We start from the raw sequence: 23,751 nt of genomic DNA on the forward strand, positions 1-23,751 counted from the left end.
GAATAGTAACTACTAATAGTATGAACGTAGGTTAGATGATTGTACCTTATTTCAGGCCGACGATTTTGCCCGAACAACTCAAATTACGATAAAGAAAGGATTATTGAGACTAAGTGTAAGTATTTTTTACTTACTTATCTATGAAAAAGACTGCTGATAAGGGAATGCTTAAAATGTCGATTTTGTGTAGCTTTGTTTGCCTTTTACCAGGTGGCGAATTAGTGCTTAACATTTTTTGATTTCTTCAATTAAATTTAAAAAGCCATAGAAGTATGACTCCTGTTTTGTAGGAATTTCGAAAATTGTTTTAAAACTTTTGCTCACATACACAATCCCCATTGAATATTTAAACGAGTTATTATTAGGTAATCTAATAGCCTAATAGATTATTAAATTTTCATTCGATATGAAACAGTATTCCCAAAATAGAAATATTAAACCACAGAAAAATATTAACCATGGCTTCAAGAAACTCTTTATCAATTGATACACATTTCAAATCGGACTGTTATGCAAGTGGGGGCAGTAAAATTCGACCTCTACTCGCATAACAGTCCCATTTAACTTTTCATTACTTTTGAGTTGCATAAAGCTAAACAATGTTTCAGTCATACTTAATCGTTTCACGGTAATCTATAGAATGATGATCAACTCAGCAGAATTTCGATAAGATCCGATGATATTTCAATTTGTTAGATGTTTTCGAAATTGTATATGAAAGATGCGACTTGAAACTTCAATGGCTTTTATTTCAGTACCTACGCGAAAAACAGTGTGGGGTACACTGCCGTGAATCGTATATCTGCCCCATGTTTGCTGGGGTTCCTATTCATATGGGACAATGTTCCATGTGGGACATGTTTCAAAGAAAATTAGGTTTTTATAGCTTTACTTAGGTATTTAAAAAAATGTGGCATACTATATAGATATCTTTTTTGTGTAAATAATGTATTCAGACTATAAGCTATTATCATATGATAGTTGACATTTATTTGGCGAAAAAATGGCAAAATTCAAATTTCGATTTTCGTTCGCTCTTGGGTTTTTCGAAAGGAATCCATAGATCCTTAGCCGTGCGGTAAGACGCGCGCGGCTACAAAGCGAGACCATGCTGAGGTGGTTGGGTTCTGATTCCGGTGCCGGTGTAGGCAATTTTCGGATTAGAAATTGTCTCGACTTCCCTGGGCATAAAAGTAATCATCGTGTTAGCCTCATGATATACGAATGCAAAAATGGTAACCTGGCTTAGAAACCTCGCAGTTAATAACTGTGGAAGTGCTTAATGAACACTAAGCTGCGAGGCGGCTCTGTCCCAGTGTGGGGATGTAATGCCAATAAGAAAGAAGAATACATAGATTCTCGATGGAAAAAGCATATCCAGTTCTTGTTTAGACCAAGACCAATAAGGCCGGGGTTATATGCTGATAATGAAGCTGAACAATAAATTCACTTTATTATTATTATTATTTTTATTTTTAACACAAAATTTGAAGGAGGGAAAAACCCCTTTGAGTGAATTCCTAATGAATTACTTCTTAAAAAGGCACAAAACCTTAAAAATTAAAATTATTTTTTTATGTTTTATTTAAGTGATTTTTTTAATTTTAAAATTATTAAAACTAAAGGCTCATGCAGCCTTCATCCATTAAGGAGCCAGATTCTTGATGAAAAACAGTAACAAGAAAGAACATCAATCGTAGGGGCCAATAAATTCACTTTAAATTGAAATATTTGTTTTGCTGTCACTGTGAATATCAAAGTTGGATGAACTTATTTATAATGTATATGGAGAAAACTTTGTTGTACGAGAAAGGATGAAAAACAATTTATTCTCAAGGCACTCTTAGCTAAAATGTAAATATATTCTTAAGTTGTACAAAATGAATTACCGAATTTCTGTTAAAAAAATACGGAGATCTCGGCTGTTGGAATCTCGGCGAAAATTTTGCTGAGGTCGGCAAAATAATTTAAGTGTGTAAGAAAAATTATTTAAGGTCTTTTAGTGGAATGTCTTCAACTGTCTAAGACTTCGGGACGAGTCAAGTACGAGACACTGAAGACGGCCTCACAAATGAGGCCGAAATACGTATTTGTAAAGATAACAATGTCATGATGCAATGGTCCATGTGATCAAAAGCTATGACCAAAATACGGTACAATAATCACGCTATAAAAATCTCACTCAATCTTTTTTATTATATCTAATGCACGAGAATGGCACAACCACCACTAGGTGGATTAATCATGTTTTTTGTTTAAATAGGAAACAATGCGACAGAACCCCATCGAATTAATTTGTATGCAAATCGGTTAAGAATAAATGTCAAAAAAATGTCGAGATATTTCAACAGCCATATTCACACGCGTACGAACAGACATCTTCAATTCGTCAAGAGTCTGTAAGAGAGAGATTCCAGATCCAACACCAATCCAGAAAAAAGAATGCATTCTTCGCCAGAATAGAATGTATTGGCAGTGCTGATTCATTACTTTTACACACACCAAATCAGTTGTTTGTAAAGTTTAATAAAGATTAAAAAAACTTAAGTAGAGTATCTTATTTGAGCATGTTTCAGTATGTAATAAACGCGTACGAAGCATTTTCTTAGAAAATACTTTTAACAAGTGAATTCATAATTATTAACACGATTTTTTTTATTTCCCATTTCAAGGTAAATAACTCTTTATTTTTTATGCTTGGCCCATAGTGGAGATAATACTACATCTTCGTGCTGCAAAGATTGCAATGTGTATAAAGATGAGTTGGAGATGGTGTATATAATACACACAAGTAATAATTTGTGACTTGAACTGATTTGCCAGTAAGAACCGCAAACCAAACGACAATGACAGCTTTAAATTATAAGTCTAAAATACGTCGTAAAACTTGCTTTGCACCCAGTGGTATTTCCGTGCAACATTTCTGACGCCCGTAGCAAAAACAAATACAGTCATGAAAATGTACCTTTTTTTGGTGATATTTAAATATGTACCAATGCAATGCTCGTCTAGTCATATGAATAAGCAAAATCAGTTTTATACAAAGAGCGGATAGGAAAATATCTTGCAATATATTGCAAAGTGTTGAAAGTAATGTTACAAAGTTAATAATGAAATTAATCGAATTGGAGCAAATCTATTTTTCAGGGCATTGAGTGTGCCATCCGCCGCATATTGAACATTAGCTTGTGATTGAAACTAGTTAGTAATCTCCAATCTGCCTTTGAAACTCCATCTGCTTCAGATTCACGTGTTTGCAGTAAAGAGAGCCCCGCAATTGATAAAACATACAACATTGGCGGTATCAGAGCGGCTTAGTTGAGGTGCCCATTCTTCAGCAAAAGCTAAGCAAGCATCACCATCGTAGTCGTAGTCGAGCAGCAGAGTGGTCAGGAGGAGAGGAAACTCGTTTCTCGTTCATGGTCCGTCGTCAGCGGTTTTCTCATCGGTGCTTGAACTGAGCTCGCAGTCATCGCTCGGAGTGTCGTTCAGTCGGACGTGTTTGGTTACGGTTCCCATTAGCAGTACGGCTAGTTGGTCGATTTAAAATTTGTCTCCCAAAGGGTTGGATAGTTCCCCAGAAAACTCTCCCATCGAGTGACATAACTCGCACCCGTGAAGACGGATCGCGTTGCTTGGAAGTGCCTCATCGACGTGTCCGGAATTACATAATAAACACTAGGAGCAATCAGTTTACAATTTCAGAAGCTCTGAACCATTGGCCTACTGTAGGAATAACGGTGTTGCACGAGCCTCAGAGAAAGTGTCTTGAATGGAAGACGTGGAAGAGTGAAGCAGACGAGAAAAAAGAAAGTTTAATTTTTGAGTGCCGTTCATCTGTCGTGTCTCATTGAGAAGAAAGTTTTATCTGTTGTAACTCTGAAGCAGGTGGTGAAAATAAAAGTTACAATGAGCAGTTACGAAGAAAATGTTGGAATTTTGGCACTGGAAATATATTTTCCCTCGCAGTATGTGGATCAGACAGAACTGGAAGCATATGATGGAGCTTCGGCTGGGAAATACACGATTGGGCTAGGACAGAGCCGCATGGGATTCTGTTCGGATCGCGAAGATGTCGTGTCGTTGTGTTTGACCGTAGTCAACAACCTGTTGGAGCGTCATAACATCTCACATTCCAAAATTGGGTGCCTGGAGGTGGGCACCGAGTCTCTCGTTGACAAATCTAAGAGTGTGAAAACCGCGCTGATGCAATTGTTCGAACCAGTAGGTGTCACAAACTTGGAAGGTATCGATAATGTAAACGCGTGCTACGGTGGTACTGAAGCACTGTTCAATGCCTACGACTGGGTCAAGTCTTCCGCTTGGGATGGCCGTTTAGCGTTAGTGGTCTGTGCAGACATCGCCGTTTATGCTGAAGGATCGGCAAGGCCAACCGGAGGAGCTGGTGCAATTGCTATGCTGGTAGGGCCCAACGCACCTCTTGTTCTAGATCGAAGTCTTCGGTCTACTTTCATGAAACACGCCTATGATTTCTACAAGCCGGATCTTAGCTCCGAATATCCAGTGGTGGATGGTAAATTGTCGATTCAATGCTACCTCGGTGCACTAGACAACTGTTATCAAAAGTATCGGGAAAATTACGCTAAACAAAATCCAAACGTCGTTGTGAATCTGGATATATTTGATGCCGTTATTTTCCATTCGCCTTACTGTAAATTGGTTCAAAAATCACTGGCCCGTTTGGGTTTGAATGACTTTGTACTTACGCCTGAAAATGATCGTCTTTCTACGTTTCCTGGATTTGAGCAATTTCTGAACGTTAAATTAGAAGAAACATATTTCGACCGGGATGTAGAAAAAGCATTCATGGCTCATTATACACCAGTATTTAACTCGAAGACGAAGAAATCACTGTACATAGCCAATCAAGTCGGCAACATGTACACTCCATCCGTATATGGCGGATTGGTTTCCCTCTTGGTCAATAGCGAACTATCCGAGCTGGTTGGCAAGAGAGTTGGAGTCTTCTCATATGGCTCCGGTCTAGCATCGTCAATGTACTCCATATCGGTCACCAATGATGCCCAGGTTCTGAGTGCTTTTAAAGATCGTTTGAACTATGTACTACCGCAGCTGAATTCTCGACAAAAGGTTGCTCCAGAAGACTTTACCAAGCTGATGGAGGTTCGTGAGAAAAATAACCATGCTGCTCCTTACAAACCATCCGGAAGTGTGGACGTTCTTTTCCCTGGAACCTTTTATCTACAATCTAAGGATGAAATGCATCGGCGCGTATATGAGCGTGTACCTCCGAAATCCCCATCAGGAAACGTAGATGTTCTTCTCTCTGAATCGCTTTACAATCAATCTCTCGAAATGATACTCTCACGTACATATCCAGAAAATGTAGGAATTATGGCCCTGGAGGTGATCTTTCCCTCGCAGTATGTGGATCAGACGGAACTGGAAGAGTATGATGGTGTGTCGGCAGGAAAATATACGATTGGACTGGGACAAAGTCGGATGGGATTCTGCTCGGATCGTGAAGACGTCAACTCGTTGTGTTTGACTGTGGTTAATAATCTATTAGAGCGTCACAATGTTCCTCTCTCGAGAATTGGATATTTATCAGTGGGTACAGAGTCCCTTGTAGACAAATCGAAGAGTGTGAAGACAGTATTGATGCAATTGTTTGAACCAGCAGGAGTTACTCATCTGGAAGGTATTGATAATATTAACGCATGTTATGGTGGCACGGCAGCTTTACTTCATGCTTGGAACTGGATTGAGTCTTCAAGCCAAGACAACCGTTTGGCATTAGTTGTCTGTGCAGATATTGCCGTTTATGCCAAAGGTTCAGCAAGGCCCACCGGAGGTGCAGGAGCTATCGCTATGCTGGTTGGTCCTAACGCTCCTCTAGTGCTAGATCGAGGTCTTCGGTCTACTTTCATGAAACACGCATATGATTTCTACAAGCCAGACCTAAGTTCCGAATATCCGGTGGTGGACGGCAAATTGTCGATTCAATGCTACCTTAGCGCATTGGATAACTGTTACCAAAATTACCGAAAAAATTACATTTCGAAAAATCCAGATGCCAACGTCAACTTGGACATATTCGATGCCGTTATCTTCCACTCGCCTTATTGCAAATTGGTCCAGAAATCGCTGGCACGCCTTGGTCTGAACGATTTTGTGCTAACGCCTGAAAATCAACGTGCTTCCGTGTATCCAGGGTTCGAGCAGTTCCAGAACGTGAAATTGGAGGAAACGTATTTCGATCGTGATGTGGAGAAAGCTTTCATGACTCACTACGCACCAGTATTTAATGCTAAAACGAAGAAGTCGCTGCACCTGGCCAATCAAGTTGGAAATATGTACACCCCTTCTGTGTACAGTGGTTTGGTATCTCTTCTTGTCAACAGCGAGCTGTCGGAGCTGGCTGGCAAAAGAGTAGGTGTGTTCTCGTACGGATCCGGCTTAGCATCCTCACTGTATTCCATATCAATCACTAGTGACGTCCATGCGTTAGGGGCGTTCAAAGCTCATCTGGATTACGTACTGCCACTGTTGGATTCCCGACAGAAAGTAGCTCCGGAGGAATTTACCAAGCTGATGGAGACTCGCGAGAAGAACAATCACGCTGCTCCCTACGAACCATCCGGAAGCGTTGACGTTCTCTTCCCTGGAACATTCTATCTGCAATCTGTCGATAAAATGCATCGGCGGGTGTACGAAAAGGTTCCTAAGAAATCGACGCGGGTTAATTGCACCTCCTAGTGCCCTTTATCGAACAATCTTTATCGAAGCGTAGAGAATAAAAGGCTGGATTTTCTTCGTTCAGGGCTTATGGTAAACGAACAAGTTATTTATTCTCTGTGAAGGTCTAATCTTACGTCGTGGATCAATGTACAATAATAGATATGTTAAAACGTGTTTCCCAAGAGAAGCTTTCCCTTAGTTTAGAATACAAGTGTTATGTATCTGTTTATTATCGAATAGTTATTGAGTTTATCCAACATATTTTGGACAATAAAATTGTCAAACAATGGTAGACAGTTAACTTATTTATTTTGCACTACTTAATTATCTCCTTAAAGACTGCTGGGTCTGTCGTAGATTTAAAACTGATTCCTTTAAACTTTGTAACTATCAACCGCATCAACCAAATAGCAAATTCGCAACCAGGGCATCTATATCACAATAATAGTGTAATCAAACGAAAATAGCCGGGCAGTGAGAGAAACATTTCTTAAGAAGTAGGTTTCAACAAATTTCTGAATAAAGTGAAATCTGAAATAAAAAAGTTTATATTGAAGTATGAAATCAAACCGGAGAAATGCAATAAAGAACAAATTGTTTTGTATGAAAATCTTTATACATAAAACTTTAATAGTTGTGTGCTTTGCTTTTGTCCGAACACTCCTGACATGCAATTGACATTGCGTTTGGTCAATTTCAGTTGTTCGAACTCATGCGTACAAAAAATGATCAGCTTTTTACGTGTTTTGTTTTACACCGTTTTAGCGATAATTGAGGATCAGGCGACGGCCAAATTTAACACGCAATATCACCTTGGATGGAGCGAAGGTACAAACAGATGATAATCTCACATAATGCCGGAGATGCGCGAGTGTGTCCGTGAATTTTATTGATTGATGAATAGGTGTTCGAGCTTCTTTCCACTATTAACATTTACACTTCGAATATTAGAGTATTTCAAACGATAGAGCTGCTCTAGCAGTTATGTTCAATTAGGCTTCTGCAAACTAAAGCTTATAGCCGACTCTCAAATTTTTGTTCTATAAGCACATTTGAAATTATTAATTGAGAACTTTCGATGCCAACCAATGCAATAATAATATTCTGCGCCCATTGAAGGTAATATAATTTTCAACCCGAAAGTAATACCGTCTTGTCTTGAGTATACCTTATCAAGAATAATATGGATCCCTCCACAACCTGTTTTGCGATTCTTCGGATATCTCTTTTAGGGTCACACATCCAATAACTGAGAATTGTCGCATTGCAACTTTTTTTAACTGCGATGTATCTGCGATGTAGTTCAAGTTACTCTATTCATGGATTCGTTCACCACGTGATCTTTGGATTTAGGAGAACTGAGGGTAAAACTGATACTGCGAGTAAATGGACATCAATTCGAATCTCTGATTTCACGTACTTATCTGACAGAATTTTAACGAACTTTGGATTAAATTATTTACAGTCAAAATAAACAGCATTCATCACCATTCAGGTAATGAGTTTTTTTTAAATTTATATATCGATGAATAAACTTGTTGGACAATAAATGGTTAATTTTTAGTATGTATTCAATTCAAATCTGATCCATAATTGAAAACCAAGTTTAGCATGTTGTGGTAAAATTAATAATGTTTCTAATTGTAAGCACCCATATGTAATTCAGCATGTTTATGTTTTCATGTGGCGTACATCCGACACCTGCTTTTGTATCATAAAACGATTTTTTACTAGAATCCACATTCGAATAATGTAGTTCAAGTATTGGAGAAACGAGGTTAATAGCACAGGAGAATGCCACTGAATTAGAAATTGATCGCATACCAATAGTTCATTGGACATGACAATGGAACTATCTAAAAGCAAGAAAACTAAAATATACGTTGAAAATGAAAGAACTTTTGTTACCCGACCTGGAGATTATGATGACTCAATCTCACCCCCTCCCTATACAATTCATTCTCTTGTTTTGTTCTGATTAATTGTGATCCATTTCCATTCCTTTTAAAGTGTAGCTTAAACCATTAAACCAAGCCTAAACCATCTTCTTCTTCTTTTTATTGGAATTACATCCCCACACTGGGACAGAGCCGCCTCGCAGTTTAGTGTTCATTAAGGTCACTCCTGACGGAATCCAGTTTTCGGGGTACTCGCGTTTTCAAGGGCACACCATTCGATACGGAAGTAGCGCACGGCTGTCATTTTTATTTTTTCACGCATGCTGAGACGCAGCAAAGCTGAAAAAATGAAAATTACAGTTGTGCGTTGCTTCCGTATCGAATGGTGTGCCCTTGAAAACGCGAGTACTTTGAAGGTTGGATTCCGTCAGGAGTGACCTTAAGCACTTCCACAGTTATTAACTGCGAGGTTTCTAACCCAACTAACAATTTTGGTGCTAAAAGCTTCAACTTTTAGCCTTTGGCTGTATAATATTTGAATAAAAGCAGCCAATGCTGAATAAAACAAAAGCTTCCGCAAATAATCCATTAAACTTCCACTCCACTATTACCCAAATATCTATCAGCTAGTCAATTTGTACCGAATATATTTCATCTTTTATCGTTTATGCAGCTTTCATATATTCATAAAATAGCTCTGTCTGAATTAGCAACAAAGCTCATCGGTTAAGAGCTCCTGTATGTAATTGAGTTGCTTGTTAGCAACTTCCCATATTACGGTGAGTAGCATTCACAATGATAACGTTTTCGCTGTTGTTATAGCACTAAGAATATAGCGTAATGGCGCTATAAATGAACTAACGAAGCTTCTAGGCAACTTCTGTATCTTTGAAGATTACACAACGTTTAAGTAAACCTTATACTGCTTCTTTCAATAGCTTATCAGTATGGAACGTCAAAACCGCAATGTTTACATTTGATTTTTGTTGCCGGAGCTGTGTATGAGCTATTGATTTCTGTAAGGCAGCTACAAAGGTTTTCACCTGCTCTTATAGCAACTGACAAAGCGCTGTCATTAATGCTAGCAGATAGTATAAGAAAACAAGCCGTTTTAGAAGCGATATTTCTGTTGAAGGCTACTGTTAAACGATTAGCAGCAGAGTAGCATCTATACAGATCGAGAAAATGTTGCCTAAAAACAATTTCAGCGATTGATGATGCAAAAAAGTTAGCCAACAGAATATGCTGATAAATGTTTGAATAATGGTTGAAATAATGCTGAAAGCGTAAGTTTTAAGCTTATGTGCTAAAAGCAGCATGTAGACCTCTTTCTAACGTTTATACAGCATGAATCCGAAAATAGCGTTAGCAGAATAACCTATAGGGTATGCGAAGAAGCACATCCTTAATTTTCTTTGTTATTTACATATGTCATTTGCTGGTAAAGGACTTGAATAGAAGTTCTTGATCATAAGTATAGCACATATATTCAGCTTGAAGCCGTATAAACGAGTTGAGATAACATTTACATTGACATTAAATGTTAGTTGGGAAGCCAGATTACCATTTTAGCATTCGCATATCATGAGGCTAACACGATGATACTTTATGCCCAGGGAAGTCGAGACAGTTTCAATCCGAAAATTGCCTAGACCGGCACCGGGAATCGAACCCAGCCACCCTCAGCATGGTCTTGCTTTATAGCCGCGCGTCTTACCGCACGGCTAAGGAGGGCCTAAACCATAATAGAAACTTATATTACCGCATATCATGTTGGACCATCGTTTATCACTGATCCTTAATCATGACTTCATATAAATACCCAAATAATTGTCGGTAAACATGTTCAATTCGTCGACCAATACCGGGATTTAAAGCGCGCCAACGTCCAGCTTTTCCTCTCTGGTTGGAATGCGTAAATGCCAAGTAGCGCGGCTATACTAGCGAAATGTCAACTCTTTGGACCGTCGGGAGAAGAATGTAAAACGGGTCGTCGGTTAAGGAAGATAAAGAAAACTCCTTTCGGTGGATTTTCTCCCTCGCAAAGAAGGTATGCGCTGATTCTGTCCCAATTCAATGAGCTGGGCGTGCTATAAACGTTGAGCAAAACGAGATGGATGTTCCCTTTTTCATTGTTGAATTCTCACTTGCTGTTTTTTCATGTAACAATACTGTCCCAAGAATGGACGGAATCAGTTTCATCCAGTTAAAAAATCTCCGAGTAGTCGCGAAGAGGCGATTGTTGAACTTATTCAATCAATTTCTTGAAAGCAATGTTGTCCCGGATGAATGAAGTCTCCACTGTGGAGATAAGTAAGGGTGATTGCCATTAAAAATCCAGAAAAACCTGCGTCGCATCATAATTCTTACCGTCCAATCGCGTAGTTGTCGTGTATACGTAAGCTGTTAGAGAAAAGAATTCTCAAACGGCTCGGCAAATGGGTTAAATCGAATGGCTTCTTATCAGATAGGGTTGAGGCAGGCATTTTCGTCTTTTCGTCATAGCCTCGAAAAGCAATAAAAGATACACTTTTTTTTTACCAAACTCATCCGTACCTAATCGTAACCTCAGGAGAAACGTTCTGTTATAGTGGAGTTCTAGCAAATGGACGTTACTTTCGTTGGTTTTAGCCCCTACGACGATTAACGGAAATACATGCCGTGTACCCACCCAATTTGGATTCTGCATAGGCAAGATAACGAACGATTGTCTCGTGCTACTTATTACTGAAATCCAACTGGCCTATTCTCAGAAATTAAGATATTAAGGGGGCTTTGGCTCAGTTTGCATAGACGTCCTTTCAGACAAATTCCACGAGAGTGGGCTTTCACCAGTCTTAAACTACTACTTGTACAACTTATTATCAGAGAAACATATGAGCTTTTCTCACGGAAACTCAACCACTTCAAGAATTAGTTACATGGATTTTCCCCAGGCCTCATGTTTAAGCTCCCTTTTTTATAATTTTTACATCAGAGACATCGATAGATGTCTCATGGAGAATTGCACGCTAAGACAACTTGCGGATTACGCCGTTGTATCCCTTACAGGAACAGGGACGGGCGATCTGCAAGGACCTTTGCAAGATACTTTAGACAATTTGTCTACTTGGGCTATACAGCTGGGCATCGAATTCTCTTCGGAAAAAAACAGAGCTGATTGTCTTTCCTAGGAATCATGAGCCAGCCAAACTATCATCTCATGGGTAAGAAAATCACTCAAGGCATTTCACATAACTATTTTGGGGTCTGGTTCGACTCGAAAAGCACCTGGGGAATTTACATTAGCCATCTGTATCAGAAATGCCAACAACGAAACATCATCATGCGTACAATTACCGGGACATAGTGGGGTGCTTACCCCCGGGGGCTGGAGATTGCATGTTTTTCTTTTGTTTCCAATCGTGGTTGCTTTCTAGACCCTTTCAGTTCTACTGCACTGCCGTAATCTGAAAAAGTGACGTATACGCCATTTTCCGAAAATGGTGTTAACGAGTACTGCTCATCGAGCTCTTTAACAGAAAAATGGAAAACATGCATGTTGTAAAATGGCTGTTACGTCACTTTTCCAGATTACGACAGTGCAGTTTTTGCACTTACTATAAGATCCCAGATCCGCTCCGATTGGAGTGCATACCGCGAATCATCGGGAGTAAATACAGTCATGTTAGTTGTGACAAGATGTTTTTCACCGACCGGTCCAAAACAAATGAATCCACTGGATTTGGTGTCTTGAATTTCATAGCGCCTCCGCTCGTAAACTGCAGAATCCTTGTTCCGTAGGTATGTCGCAGAGTTAGTGACTATACACTACGCATTAGAGTATTCCCCCTCAACAATACTACATTTTCGGCCGGTACAACACTCACCGTTTGTTCTACGCGAAATACGAAATATGCTGAGTGCTCTATCGAATCGCTTTTTCACAATCACCTTGGTATGGGTCCCTTCACATTGCTTGATTCCGTCCACTCGCCAAGGTGGACGCTATGGAAGGTGAAATATATGAGCATCATATCGCCTTTGGTGATTTTTTCTCAATTGCTCGTCAGCAGGCCTTGCTCAGTTGGCAACGAAAAGGGGATGAAGGAGAATTGGGTAGTAGTTGGTTACATTCCGAGCAGCACACATGTTACACATAAATGACAGTAACTTATATATGAACAGATTCAGTCATAAGTTGCTGCAACCAGATTTGCTTAACCTGTGCTTAGGTATCAGGTATCAGAACGTCGGCTCAGGAGGCACGATCCCTTCAATTTGGGAGATTTGTGCCATCGCCTTCACTGGCCTTTCTCATCATTTACCTGACGGAAAAGGAAGTGAAAAGAGGAAAGGAAGAGGAAGTGCAGTTGGAAAGGAAAATGGAACCATTTATAGGAAAGCCAATTATGTAGACTCACACGCATTCAGCTAGGGACGAAAGAAAGGTGTCACAAAAACACGTAACAATGGTCGAACGTCAAAGACGAAACACAAAGTGCACTGTGAAAAACGCATAATGCGAATCCATATAGGTGACAATCACAAAGTACATTGTAAAAATCGCATAATGCGAATCCATATAGGTGGCAATTTGTTGAAAACTAAGTAAAACACATATTCATAACCCCTCTCTTATTTAACCTCACGTTTAGATTGAACAAGAGTAGCCGAAGCCGTACGTCAAGGACGTGACACAGAGTACACTGTGAAAAACGCATAATGCGAATCCATATAGGTAACATACACAAAGTACATTGTAAAAAACGCATAATGCGAATCCATATAGGTGACAATTTGTTGAAAATCAAGTAAAACACATATTCATAACCCCACTCTTATTTAACCTCACGTTGAGATTGAATAAGAGTAACCGAAGCCGAACGCCGAGGACGAGACATAGAGCACTCTGTGAAAAATGCATAATGCGAATCCATATAGGTGACAATTTGTTGAAAAAAACTAAGATTTTCATAACCCCACCCTTATTCAACCTCAAGTTGAGATTAAACAAGAGTAGCTGAAGCCGAACGTCAAAGACGAAACACAGAGTACAATGTGAAAAGTGCATAATGCGAATCCATATAGGTAACATACACAAAGTAAATTGTGAAAAACGCATAATGCGAATCCATATAGGTAACATACACAAAGTACATTGTAAAAATCGCATAATGCGAATCCATATAGGTGACAATTTGTTGAAAACTAAGTAAAACACATATTCATAACCCCACTCTTATTTAACCTCACGTTGAGATTGAACAAGAGTAGCCGAGGCCGAACGCCAAAGACGAGACACAGAATACACTGTGAAAAACGCATAATGCGAATCCATATAGGTGACAATTTGTTGAAAAAAAATTAAGTAAAAAACATTTTCATAACCCCACCCTTATTCACCCTAAAGTTGAGATTAAACAAGAGTAGCCAAAGCCGAACGTCAAGGACGAGACACAGAGTACACTGTGAAAAACGCATAATGCGAATCCATATAGGGCACTGCACGGAAAGATCTCTTTCTCTTTCGTTCTTCATCAATTTTGACGTTTACTGGCCTTGTTGTTTTCTAATTTCATTGCAACGAGAAAGAGACAAAGCAGCCCGTGCAGTGCCCTATAGGTAACATACACAAAGTACATTGTAAAAAAACGCATAATGCGAATCCATATAGGTGACAATTTGTTGAAAACTAAGTAAAACACATATTCATAACCCTACTCTTATTTAACCTCACGATGAGGTTGAAAAAGAGTAGCCGATTATCTCGGAGAAGTAAAAAGTCAACTACGCCATAGCTCCGGATAGCGCAGCGAGGGCTAAAATACTGTGAAGGGGGCCCTGGTGCTTCACAGAATCCGTTTGCGGTTAGGTTTTTATTAGACCCCCCTTACCATTAATTCGTAGGCACGGTAAGCATAAAGCCTAATCACACCGAAAATTAGGGGTCACCTGTATGGTGGACTTTTACCACTGGAACAGGTTATCCGTAATGTTATTCTTAGCCAGATAACCAGCTGCCGACACCACACGGCTATCTAGGCTGTTCGTGGAGAGAAGTTGACATTGACTTTACGTCAACTCTCAATGTGGGCGAACAGCCGTAAAAATGGTATGGGTCTCTGCACATTGCTTGATTCCGGGCAATGAGAAAGTGGCTTTGCTCAGTTGGCAACGAAAATGGGATGAAGGAGAATCGGGTAGTTGGTTGCACATGTTACACATAAATGACAGTAACTTATATATGAACAGATTCAGTCATAAGTTGCTGCAACCAGATTTGCTTAACCTGTGCTGCTTTGGATTCTATTCTCGGTATTGAGGAAACCCTGGTTCGTCGAGACTTTATTAAGGTAATGCCTAGGGTGATGTCCAACCATTACACATTAAAGGCACACTCCTATCGAAAATCGAATAGAACTCGCATACAGCTATCACTGCGGCTATCACTGCGGTGCTGTCTATCAAGAAATGAACCATGTGATTGTCCTGAGCTATCCGTCGTAATGGGTCTGCCATCTCAGTTATAGAATTAGTCTTTGGTTATACTGCCGTTATACGCATAATTGTCCCATGTGCATAGGAATCCCATCAAACATGGGACAAATATGCGAATGACGGCAGTATAGCTTTCCGGGAAAAGTATTTCTCATTCAGACGCTGTTTGAACCGCACCTCCTTGGAGAACAGAAGCTCGATTAGTCGTGGGCTAGTGCGCTTTGAGTGGTACACGGTCGCTTTGCTAAGGCGTGCTTGCGGATTCATGTAGCTTTTGACGTAAGGGTCGTTGGCCGTCCGGAACCGGGCTTTCTTTCGATACCTACTCTGATTGTTGTGCCAAGATGTTGTAGATGCCGGAACGGTTCTCAATGTGCCGCACGATGTCTGTTTTTTAAATCGACAATTTTTGTCAATTTTTTTAAATGCAAACGTTTTCTCTCGATGGATTTCAGAGATTTTCTTATCAATCGATTCGGATACTATCCAGTAAATTTCCAAATCCTTTGAAACTTTTGCCTATCAGCGTTGAACTATTGAAAATTTCAATTCTCTCCAAACTCAGTAAAAATTTCAGAATTACCTTTTTCCGTTCATGCATCCCACTGCCTCACTTGGTTCTCTGTACAATTTCGCAAGCTCTAGTCAATCACGTGAATATCTTTACATGATGCGAAAGAGGTTCAATCAGTGCAGCATTTCACGAGTGAGAATAAGTTGTTCAGTTTTCCAAATTTTGCAATAAATAAAACAAATGTTTCAGTTTCGCACGTCAGATTCATATAATAAATAATAAAGTGTTGAAGTAACGATCAATATAGGTTTCATATGCACATCTGAAGACAATTTGCATCTTGTTTTTCTCGTAAAATTTAAACGATTTGTTAGTGATGATTTTCACTGCTCTCGGTTCACTTCTGAAAAGCTGAAAACATTAACGCCTTTTTGACAATTCTTTCTAGATCTCTCTCGTCATACAAACAAACATTCCTTGGCGAAACTATGGCCACGGTTAGTGTTCACTCTTTTTAGATTCATTCAACGTGTTAGAAAACGTGCAAATCATTAACCCTGACAAAATCCAGCTGTGCACGGTTTTCACTCCCGTGGGTTTTTCACTTTTCTCCAGTATGGATTATTTGTTGATCTACGGAACGTAAGCATTCCACATTATTTAGTATTTACTGCTCTACATGTAAGCACAATTGATTCCGATATAAACACAACGTCTTCAAGTGCTAGAGCCGAATCAATGCATCGTTCAATTCGAAACTAATGAAACTATTAAGTCGAGTGTTTCATTCAGTTGTATATTATTTCAAAATGAATGCATGGCATATGTTTACTATTTTTACAGGATTAATTTTACAAGAGTACACGCTACTCATCCTCGACCATACCTCTTAAAAATACATTTAGTTTTGGCTCGAAACGATAGAAATTGGCTCCCGTTGGATTGATACGCGTCTCGAAAGATCCATTTGCGGGTACAAACAAAGGTTTGCGGTCTCTATTGAATAAATCCTGCAAAACAACAGTTTCAATAATTTTCTGCTTTTTGTGTTGATTACTTTTTCATATTATACTCACATAAACCTTGTAACCTTTGATGTAACTGCTGTTTTCGATGCCAAGGTCTTCCGCGAGCTTCACTCGGATCGCATATGGTGCTCCATCAGCACGACGGCTGACAAAAGCCACAACTTGCGTCAGTTCATCCTTCACCTTGGGAAGTATCGGGCGTTTCCATATCTACATGTGAAAAGAAATCTATTTTAGCGGTCACTCCATCAATGAACGGAGTTCAGCATTCCATTTCTTTAGCTTAGAGTTGAAAAGATCAAGTTTTGTTGTTGCTAGACAGTGGTTCAAGATGAAGCTAGCAACGGTTAATTGCTTTGTTATGTACATATGTTGAAATCAAAAAATAATTGGTTTTATTTGGATATCCATGGATCCGGTTTGGCAAGTCGAATTCGCAATATATTTGAAAAAAATCTGATTTCTACTATTCTTGAGCTAACGTTTACCAGAGCGACAATTTATAGAAATTTTGTAGTCGTTTATTGCCAACGAATAATCACTGTGCAAAGGTTTTTGAGCTTGTGCTAATCGCTAATCATATATCGCGATACGGTGCTATTCAGTCGAAAAAATGTCCACCTTCGGACGTTGGCCATGATTTGTAATTCAAATTTTCTCTATTACTACAGCCTGCTTCAAAGATCCAGCGACACAAGACACCATGAGTTGATCCCAAATGATGTGTCGTTCTATTTAGTCTGTAAATTTGTAGACATGTATTTACTGGAAGAAGCTGTATATAATCAAAACCCAGATTGATACACCTAGTGGCGATGGTGTCTTTCTCGGGAACTATCAAGTGTGATAAAACTGCACATTCATACATAGGAACGATAAGTTTACCAATGATGACAAGGATTTTTGTGTGTGGATTTTTTGCATACTAACAAAAAGAAACATAAACAGTAGAGCCTTTTATAAAAACGAATTCGCCTTTGAAATAATCTTGAAGCCTTTCAATACCCTTTGGTGTGAGAAATAGGCATAAAGCCCAAGATCGCAACGTCAGTGTTGTTTACCTGCGACTCATCTAGTGTCATAACTTGTCTAATCAAATATCGGTTCAAATTTGAATGCTGCGACGGACCGAGAGTGAGAGTCACGATAGGCAAATGTTGTCATTAACGCCTTTTCCACACAACAGGTCTTTGACAATAAGTGGTCAATGCTGAGCAAAACAGCATAAACTTCACGAGACCGGAATGATACTCACCTCGATTCTGTTAATAGTTTTTACCAGTAGACCTTGAATTCCTAATGGGTCTTGGTTGGCCGCTATGATATCTTTGTTCTGCAGGAGTTCTTTGATCTCCGGTGGGACTGTGGCCAGATCGTTGGACAAGAGCAGCGGTGCTGCAAGCACGGTCCACACGGCTAGTTGTGACTTACTCTGTTCGTAGCTTAGACCATAGTTTCCAAGGACGAGCTATAAGTGGTTAATCAATATACTGTCGGTCACACGTGAAGTCATCTATCTTACTGTGTCTGGGTCGTTCCAATGGCCGGGACCCGAGTGTGGTTGTATTCGCTTTTGATTGTCTGAGAAGTAGCGAGTGATGGATTCCACTGAGCTGTGGGAATCTTCGATATCACCCCAGTTACGCCACATATTGCAAGTCTTCTTTAGTATATCATAATCTGGCTGCGAAAGAATGAACAACTAAATATTCATTGATACTCTCTTGTTTATTATGCAACTTACAATAATCCCGTTATACTCCTGGTAAGCTGGCCAACTGCAGGAGTACAGAATAGGTCTACCAGTTTTATTCATGAGTTCTCCAAAAAGTATGTAATCTATGAATAGAAGAAGGAAAAATAATGAATACATCATGTGAATCTCAAAACCATCATCACCATCTGTTACGGATGTTAATTTGCATAATTTGAAAATGAAACGAAATCCATGGGAAGTTTTAGCTAAGCCATCAGCATAGTTGACAAACTGTTGTCTAAAAAATGCAAAAAGTCGATCCTTTTTGTTAAAACAGCGGTGCTTCTCTGACTTCTCTGATCTACTTGGATCCAATATGAGAACGTATTGTAATAACCAGCATTTCAACCAAACGATTCGATTTTCGACACAACAAGTCTTTAGATAAAATTGCAAGCATTTCATCGTAGTATTCTGTGATTACGAGTAGATGTAAACAAAATTAACAGCTGAGGAATGAAGAAATACAAAAAGAGCATAGGTAAATAAGGAATCTTCGATTTATCGAACGTATAACCGTCTCGTCGAGAGCGGATGAATATTGGGCTTAAAACTTTTCTTAAAACATTTGTCAGAAATCATTGGTTTCTCAAGAACGAAGTTAGCTACCGAAAATTACAGGGTCCGACAATTGAACTGCTACAATCCGAAAATTGAACTTTCCAATCCGAAAATTGCCTAGACCGGCACCGGGAATCGAACCCAGCCACCCTCAGCATGGTTTTGCTTTTGTAGCCGCGCGTCTTACCACACGGCTAAGGAGGGACAAAATACATATTGGGAACTAATTCTACAAAACGTGGTTGAACCGTGGGCAGGTCGTTATTATGATATCAGGGGTTGGGTCTTATGACAGGATCAACTCAGGACAAACAGGACAAACTCAACTAGAGGTTTTCAGGGCCAGCGAGTTTGTCGGACCTGAACCCCATGAATTTCGCTGTCTGGAGTATTGTAGGCCGCATCTGCTCTAAAACATCATGTTTTTCGTGCAAGTCCTGAAGCGAGATCTAGTGGCAACTGGTAAAACATGCACAGTTGCTGTGTGTTGCACCACATAATAGAGGTAAAAAAGTGTATTATCTCTATTCATCACATACACATGATGTTTGTAAGTGATTTTGTCTCGAACCGTCGAAGTCCCTTCGGATAGCCATGACGGTGAACGTTTCCAGCATGAATCGCAACCAACTACCGTGAGCGTGCCTTATTTTGCGTGGCTCCTATTTCTGCGCACTTTGACACACATTTTTTTTCAAATTTTATTTACTGTTATTCTTATATTTACTTACATATCATCAAAAAGATGAAAATTTATTGTTGTCATGGGCAAGATAATCAGTAAAATCGAAAAATATCAAAAAATGGCCTCCATTAGTAGCAGTGCTAAAACGCTCATAAACATTTTGTTCTCGAATTTGAGAAAAAAAGATTTGAATTCATTTTTTTTTTTGAAGCTAAGTGAAAAAGCAGACAATTTGTTGCTTTCATGTGATGAAAGGGGCCCTCCTTACCGCCGTGTGGTAAGATGCGCGGCTACGAAGCAAGACCATGCTGAGGGTGGCTGGGTTTGATTCCCAGTGTTCGTGTTAGCCTCATGATATACAAATGCAAAAATGGTACATTGGCTGAGAAACCTCGCAGTTAATAACTGTAAAGTGCTCAATGAACACTAAGCTGCGAGGTGGCAATGTCCCAGTGGGGGATATAATGCCAATGAAGAAGAAGATATGATGAAAATCGGTTTTCAGAGTGTAATCTCTGTATTATAGAAATCAATTTATGTTGCGCAGAGTTTGTGCCATAAAACTTTACTTTCTGTTCTTCTGCGCGGAATCGATAAGTACAATAAGCCTGGCTTGTCAACGCAAATTGTATGTAGCAACTGTTTTGACAAGAAAACATATTTCATAATGCTGGAATAAAACAAGAATGTATGTATGTATGTATGTAGTAAGCCACCATCCTGGCTGGAGTCTTGCTCAAATGCTGGAATAAAACAAGAAGAGCAAAAAGATTCGAAGATAGATTATCCGGAAAGAGACAAGGGACAACTGCTACTTGACCTTTCGCACCACAGCTCCACTAAACGTTTCTTTAAACTTCGAGGTATCTAATCGAAATATGTAAGTCACGTGGCTAGTACGAATAATTTTCCCTGAAAAATCGAGATAATCCCCACTTGGAAATTTCATAGGCCATAATAAGATTCCGACATTCGAGAAAAAAACACTTTGGCCAATAGTAGCATTTATGTAGAACTGGTGTTATTATTCACGTTGGATTACATGTCTTTCCATTCCATATAAATATCCGATTTGATCGGAATGAAAAATTGCCTTTTCATCAATGGCGAACTTCAGTAAACAAGGCAAAACAGTGACTAGACCATTAACATGAACACAATAACCGATCTGGAAATTTGCATCTTAGAGGTGAAATCCTGTAAGATAAATGTATACTTAATATATATACATAGTATACTTACCATTCACCATTTTGTACTCATCGGCGTAGCACCCGTCAATTTTGATGAAATCAACATCCCAATCAGCAAAAGTTTGCGCATCTATTTCAAAGTAGTTTTTCATTCCTGGGTAGCCAGCACATGTTTTCGTTCCAATGTCTTGATACAGACCGAACTTCAATCCTTTAGCATGAATCTACAAAATTTTCCGTTCATATAAATATTCCATAGGCCTCTTTTCTAAATTTTTCCTACATAGTCTGCCAAATGCTTTATCCCATTGGGAAACCGCTTTTTATCAGCAATCAAAATTCCGTTAGCATCGCGCTCCATCTCCGACCAACAGTCGTCGATGTTCACGAAGTCGTAGCCGGCCTGCAGGTATCCCTCCGACACCATCAAGTCCGCCGTACGCTTGAACAACTGTTCACTAATGCACTCGTCTGGATATTTTTTGCAATCCGTAATACACCGGAACCGCTCCCAGCTCATCCAACCCATTGGAGGGCTGCGGGCAAGACCATTTTCCAACGCGTATGCCACACCGACCGACACTGCCAACAGAACTAGCGCGAACTTCATTTCCGATGGATAACAACCGAAACCGTATTGTTTGGCGCGGATGTTTCCGTAATCGCTTTTATACCATTCCGTACCGGGTGATAGTGTTATGGAACTTAACTCGGCAGGAGTCGCATTGTGCTCAATAGAGTTATCTTAATGCAAATACGTTGAGCACTTCAGGTGTTGTTTGCAGAAACATATCAAACCTATGGAATGTTTATAACCAATAGATAGTCGGATGAAGTAACATGGTTAATCTTTTCTATAATAATAGTGAAAGTCATGCGCTAGAAAAGGATTGCACTTGAAAATTCTCAGCACTTCTAAATTTAGGTCGCTTGCTATCTTGGAAATTATGCCCGTGATACGCATCACTTGAAACTGTAGTAATCGGTGCTGTTTGTGAAAGGCCAATGCCTCCCAATTCACAAACACGTAACGATTCATAATATGAAGTTAGGCAAAACATAATTATGTGTACGGGTTAGCGTCTATTTGATTCAAACGGATATTATGATTTAAAACCGATGTCGTATCCATTTTTACGTAAATGCATTCAGTTACGATGCTGAAGAAAATAATTTTCACACTCACTTGTCATAAGACGAGTTAGTACTATCCCATTTAATTTCACAACTTGATTGTAACTTTATAGATACGTATTTTGACCTCAACAGTAAGACCGTCTTCAGTGTCTCGTACTTGACTCGAAGGTCGTATAATAAAAAATCATTAAAGAACCGCAATGTTTGTGGTGATGTTCCTGTAGTTGTAAATCTCAATACAATGGAATTCGCCATTATTTTTTCTTTACATATTTGTTTAGAATTAATTCTAGACTAAATATTCAATACTTCACATATCTTTTTCTATAGAACAACATGAAAACCCAAAACCGTCGCGAGGAGCAGAAAAAATATCTATTTGATAATCGGTAGATCATGCGCTTGTATTGCGCTTTACTCCGGTCGAGACAAGTGCGATCTTCCATAGTTTGCAGAAGCTATCGGGCAAGTAAGTACAGAATGCTGCACGTAAGTTCGGTCGTCCAAAACGCGATTCTCCACAGTTTGCATATGCCACCGGGCATGCATGGTGAGTAGTGTCCATGCTTTGTGCGGCCGAGAAGTAAATCAATTGACTGGGTTAGAACCAGAGGGGTGTAAGTAACATTTTGATCAAAATTGAATTGACCACAGCAAAAAATAATTTGATCCTAAGGCTTGGTGCAATATGTTGATATAGTTTGTACTAGAGATGGGCAAAACGGATCACATAGTTGAACGGATCAGATCTAGGTCATTCAGTCTAATGATCCGCATCTTTTATACGGATCGGATCTTTGGATCAAAAAGTAAGGTGAATGTAAAATGATGAAACGCTTGTCACTTAGGAATACACTTATGACCCGTACTTTTAATAATTTTTCCCCTCTGTCACTCACATATACTTATAACATGCATAGAGAACCTACAAAACATTTTTATTTTATCATTTCCTTACAAATGATTAGATTATTTGCTGATCTGATGAACCGGATCTTTGAAAAAGTGAGCTACGAATCATTCATTCACTTCAAAGATCCGGATCATTTTAACGGTTCAAAAATAGTAATTATTCTAAATTCCATACAATCTGTGAATCCAGATCCAACGATGCCTGCCTACTAAAATAGTCCTGATAGCCTTTCCTGTGTTTTTTTGTAGTGACGCAGAGATTAATACGGCCTTCAACAAGCAAAAAACAACTACTAATATTCCTTCTCTTCCTGACTTCCTTGACTGACTACAAGGACGTGGCCGACGCCGTTATTGATCATTTGAACAAATGAGTCACTGAAAATTGCACACTGATAATGCTTGAACAATCCCAGTCAATGATTCAGTTGATATTGATATGTGTAATGTTCTGTTCCTGAAAGTAAAGAATTCAGAGACTCCCTTCCTCTTGTTTTTATTAATGCTCATTGCTGAGTTTGGAGACGTGACCTTCTAAGAGGGTACAAATATATATCAGTGGGTACAAACAGCGCTGAGAAGCACTGTTGAAATTAAAATAGCTTCGGGTATTATTAAAAACTTCCTTCCGCAAAGAGAGAATAGAACCGCACATCACGAAAGCACGATGCGGTCTGACTTCAAATCTCTCGTAATAATGTTTGTACAGTGCTGAATTAATGTCGATTGTTCAGCAGAAGTAACCAAATGATCCACCATAATCACATCAATCCTGACTTATAAGCAGCTTGATGTTGCCTTCTAAAAGGGAAGGGTCCCTTTTTCATCCTTTTTATTCATCCCTTTCCTATTTCCATGTCCTAC

At 39.3% G+C, this 23,751-nt stretch overlaps 3 protein-coding genes across 4 annotated transcripts in view; 2 read left to right on the forward strand and 1 right to left on the reverse strand.

Moving 5' to 3' along the window:
- On the forward strand, positions 1-7,354 carry LOC134217439 (uncharacterized). 2 transcript variants are annotated; one of them, XM_062696202.1, is made up of 2 exons: positions 1-115; positions 3,245-7,354. In XM_062696202.1, the coding sequence occupies exon 2, from the start codon at positions 3,910-3,912 to the stop codon at positions 6,739-6,741; it is 2,832 nt and encodes a 943-aa protein (XP_062552186.1). In that variant the 5' UTR covers positions 1-115; positions 3,245-3,909; the 3' UTR covers positions 6,742-7,354. The 2 variants fall into 2 exon arrangements, with proteins under 2 accessions (XP_062552186.1, XP_062552185.1); XM_062696201.1 differs by having other exon boundaries at positions 56-115; positions 2,673-7,354.
- Positions 96-23,751, forward strand: part of LOC134217440 (V-type proton ATPase subunit C) — a 51,574-nt gene continuing 27,918 nt past the window's right edge. Inside the window, exon 1 of the mRNA XM_062696206.1 lies at positions 96-115. The gene's annotated coding sequence lies outside the window, so the exon portion shown is untranslated. The remainder of the gene's footprint in view (positions 116-23,751) is intronic.
- Positions 16,396-21,489, reverse strand: LOC134213934 (alpha-N-acetylgalactosaminidase). The gene is made up of 7 exons (XM_062693392.1): positions 21,122-21,489; positions 20,888-21,062; positions 18,388-18,482; positions 18,166-18,327; positions 17,899-18,111; positions 16,692-16,853; positions 16,396-16,625 (listed from the first exon to the last, which is right to left on the reverse strand). The coding sequence occupies exons 1-7, from the start codon at positions 21,446-21,448 to the stop codon at positions 16,482-16,484; spliced, it is 1,278 nt and encodes a 425-aa protein (XP_062549376.1). The 5' UTR covers positions 21,449-21,489; the 3' UTR covers positions 16,396-16,481.

This window comes from Armigeres subalbatus, chromosome 2, assembly GCF_024139115.2.
Source record: "Armigeres subalbatus isolate Guangzhou_Male chromosome 2, GZ_Asu_2, whole genome shotgun sequence".
Lineage (NCBI taxonomy): Eukaryota > Metazoa > Arthropoda > Insecta > Diptera > Culicidae > Armigeres > Armigeres subalbatus.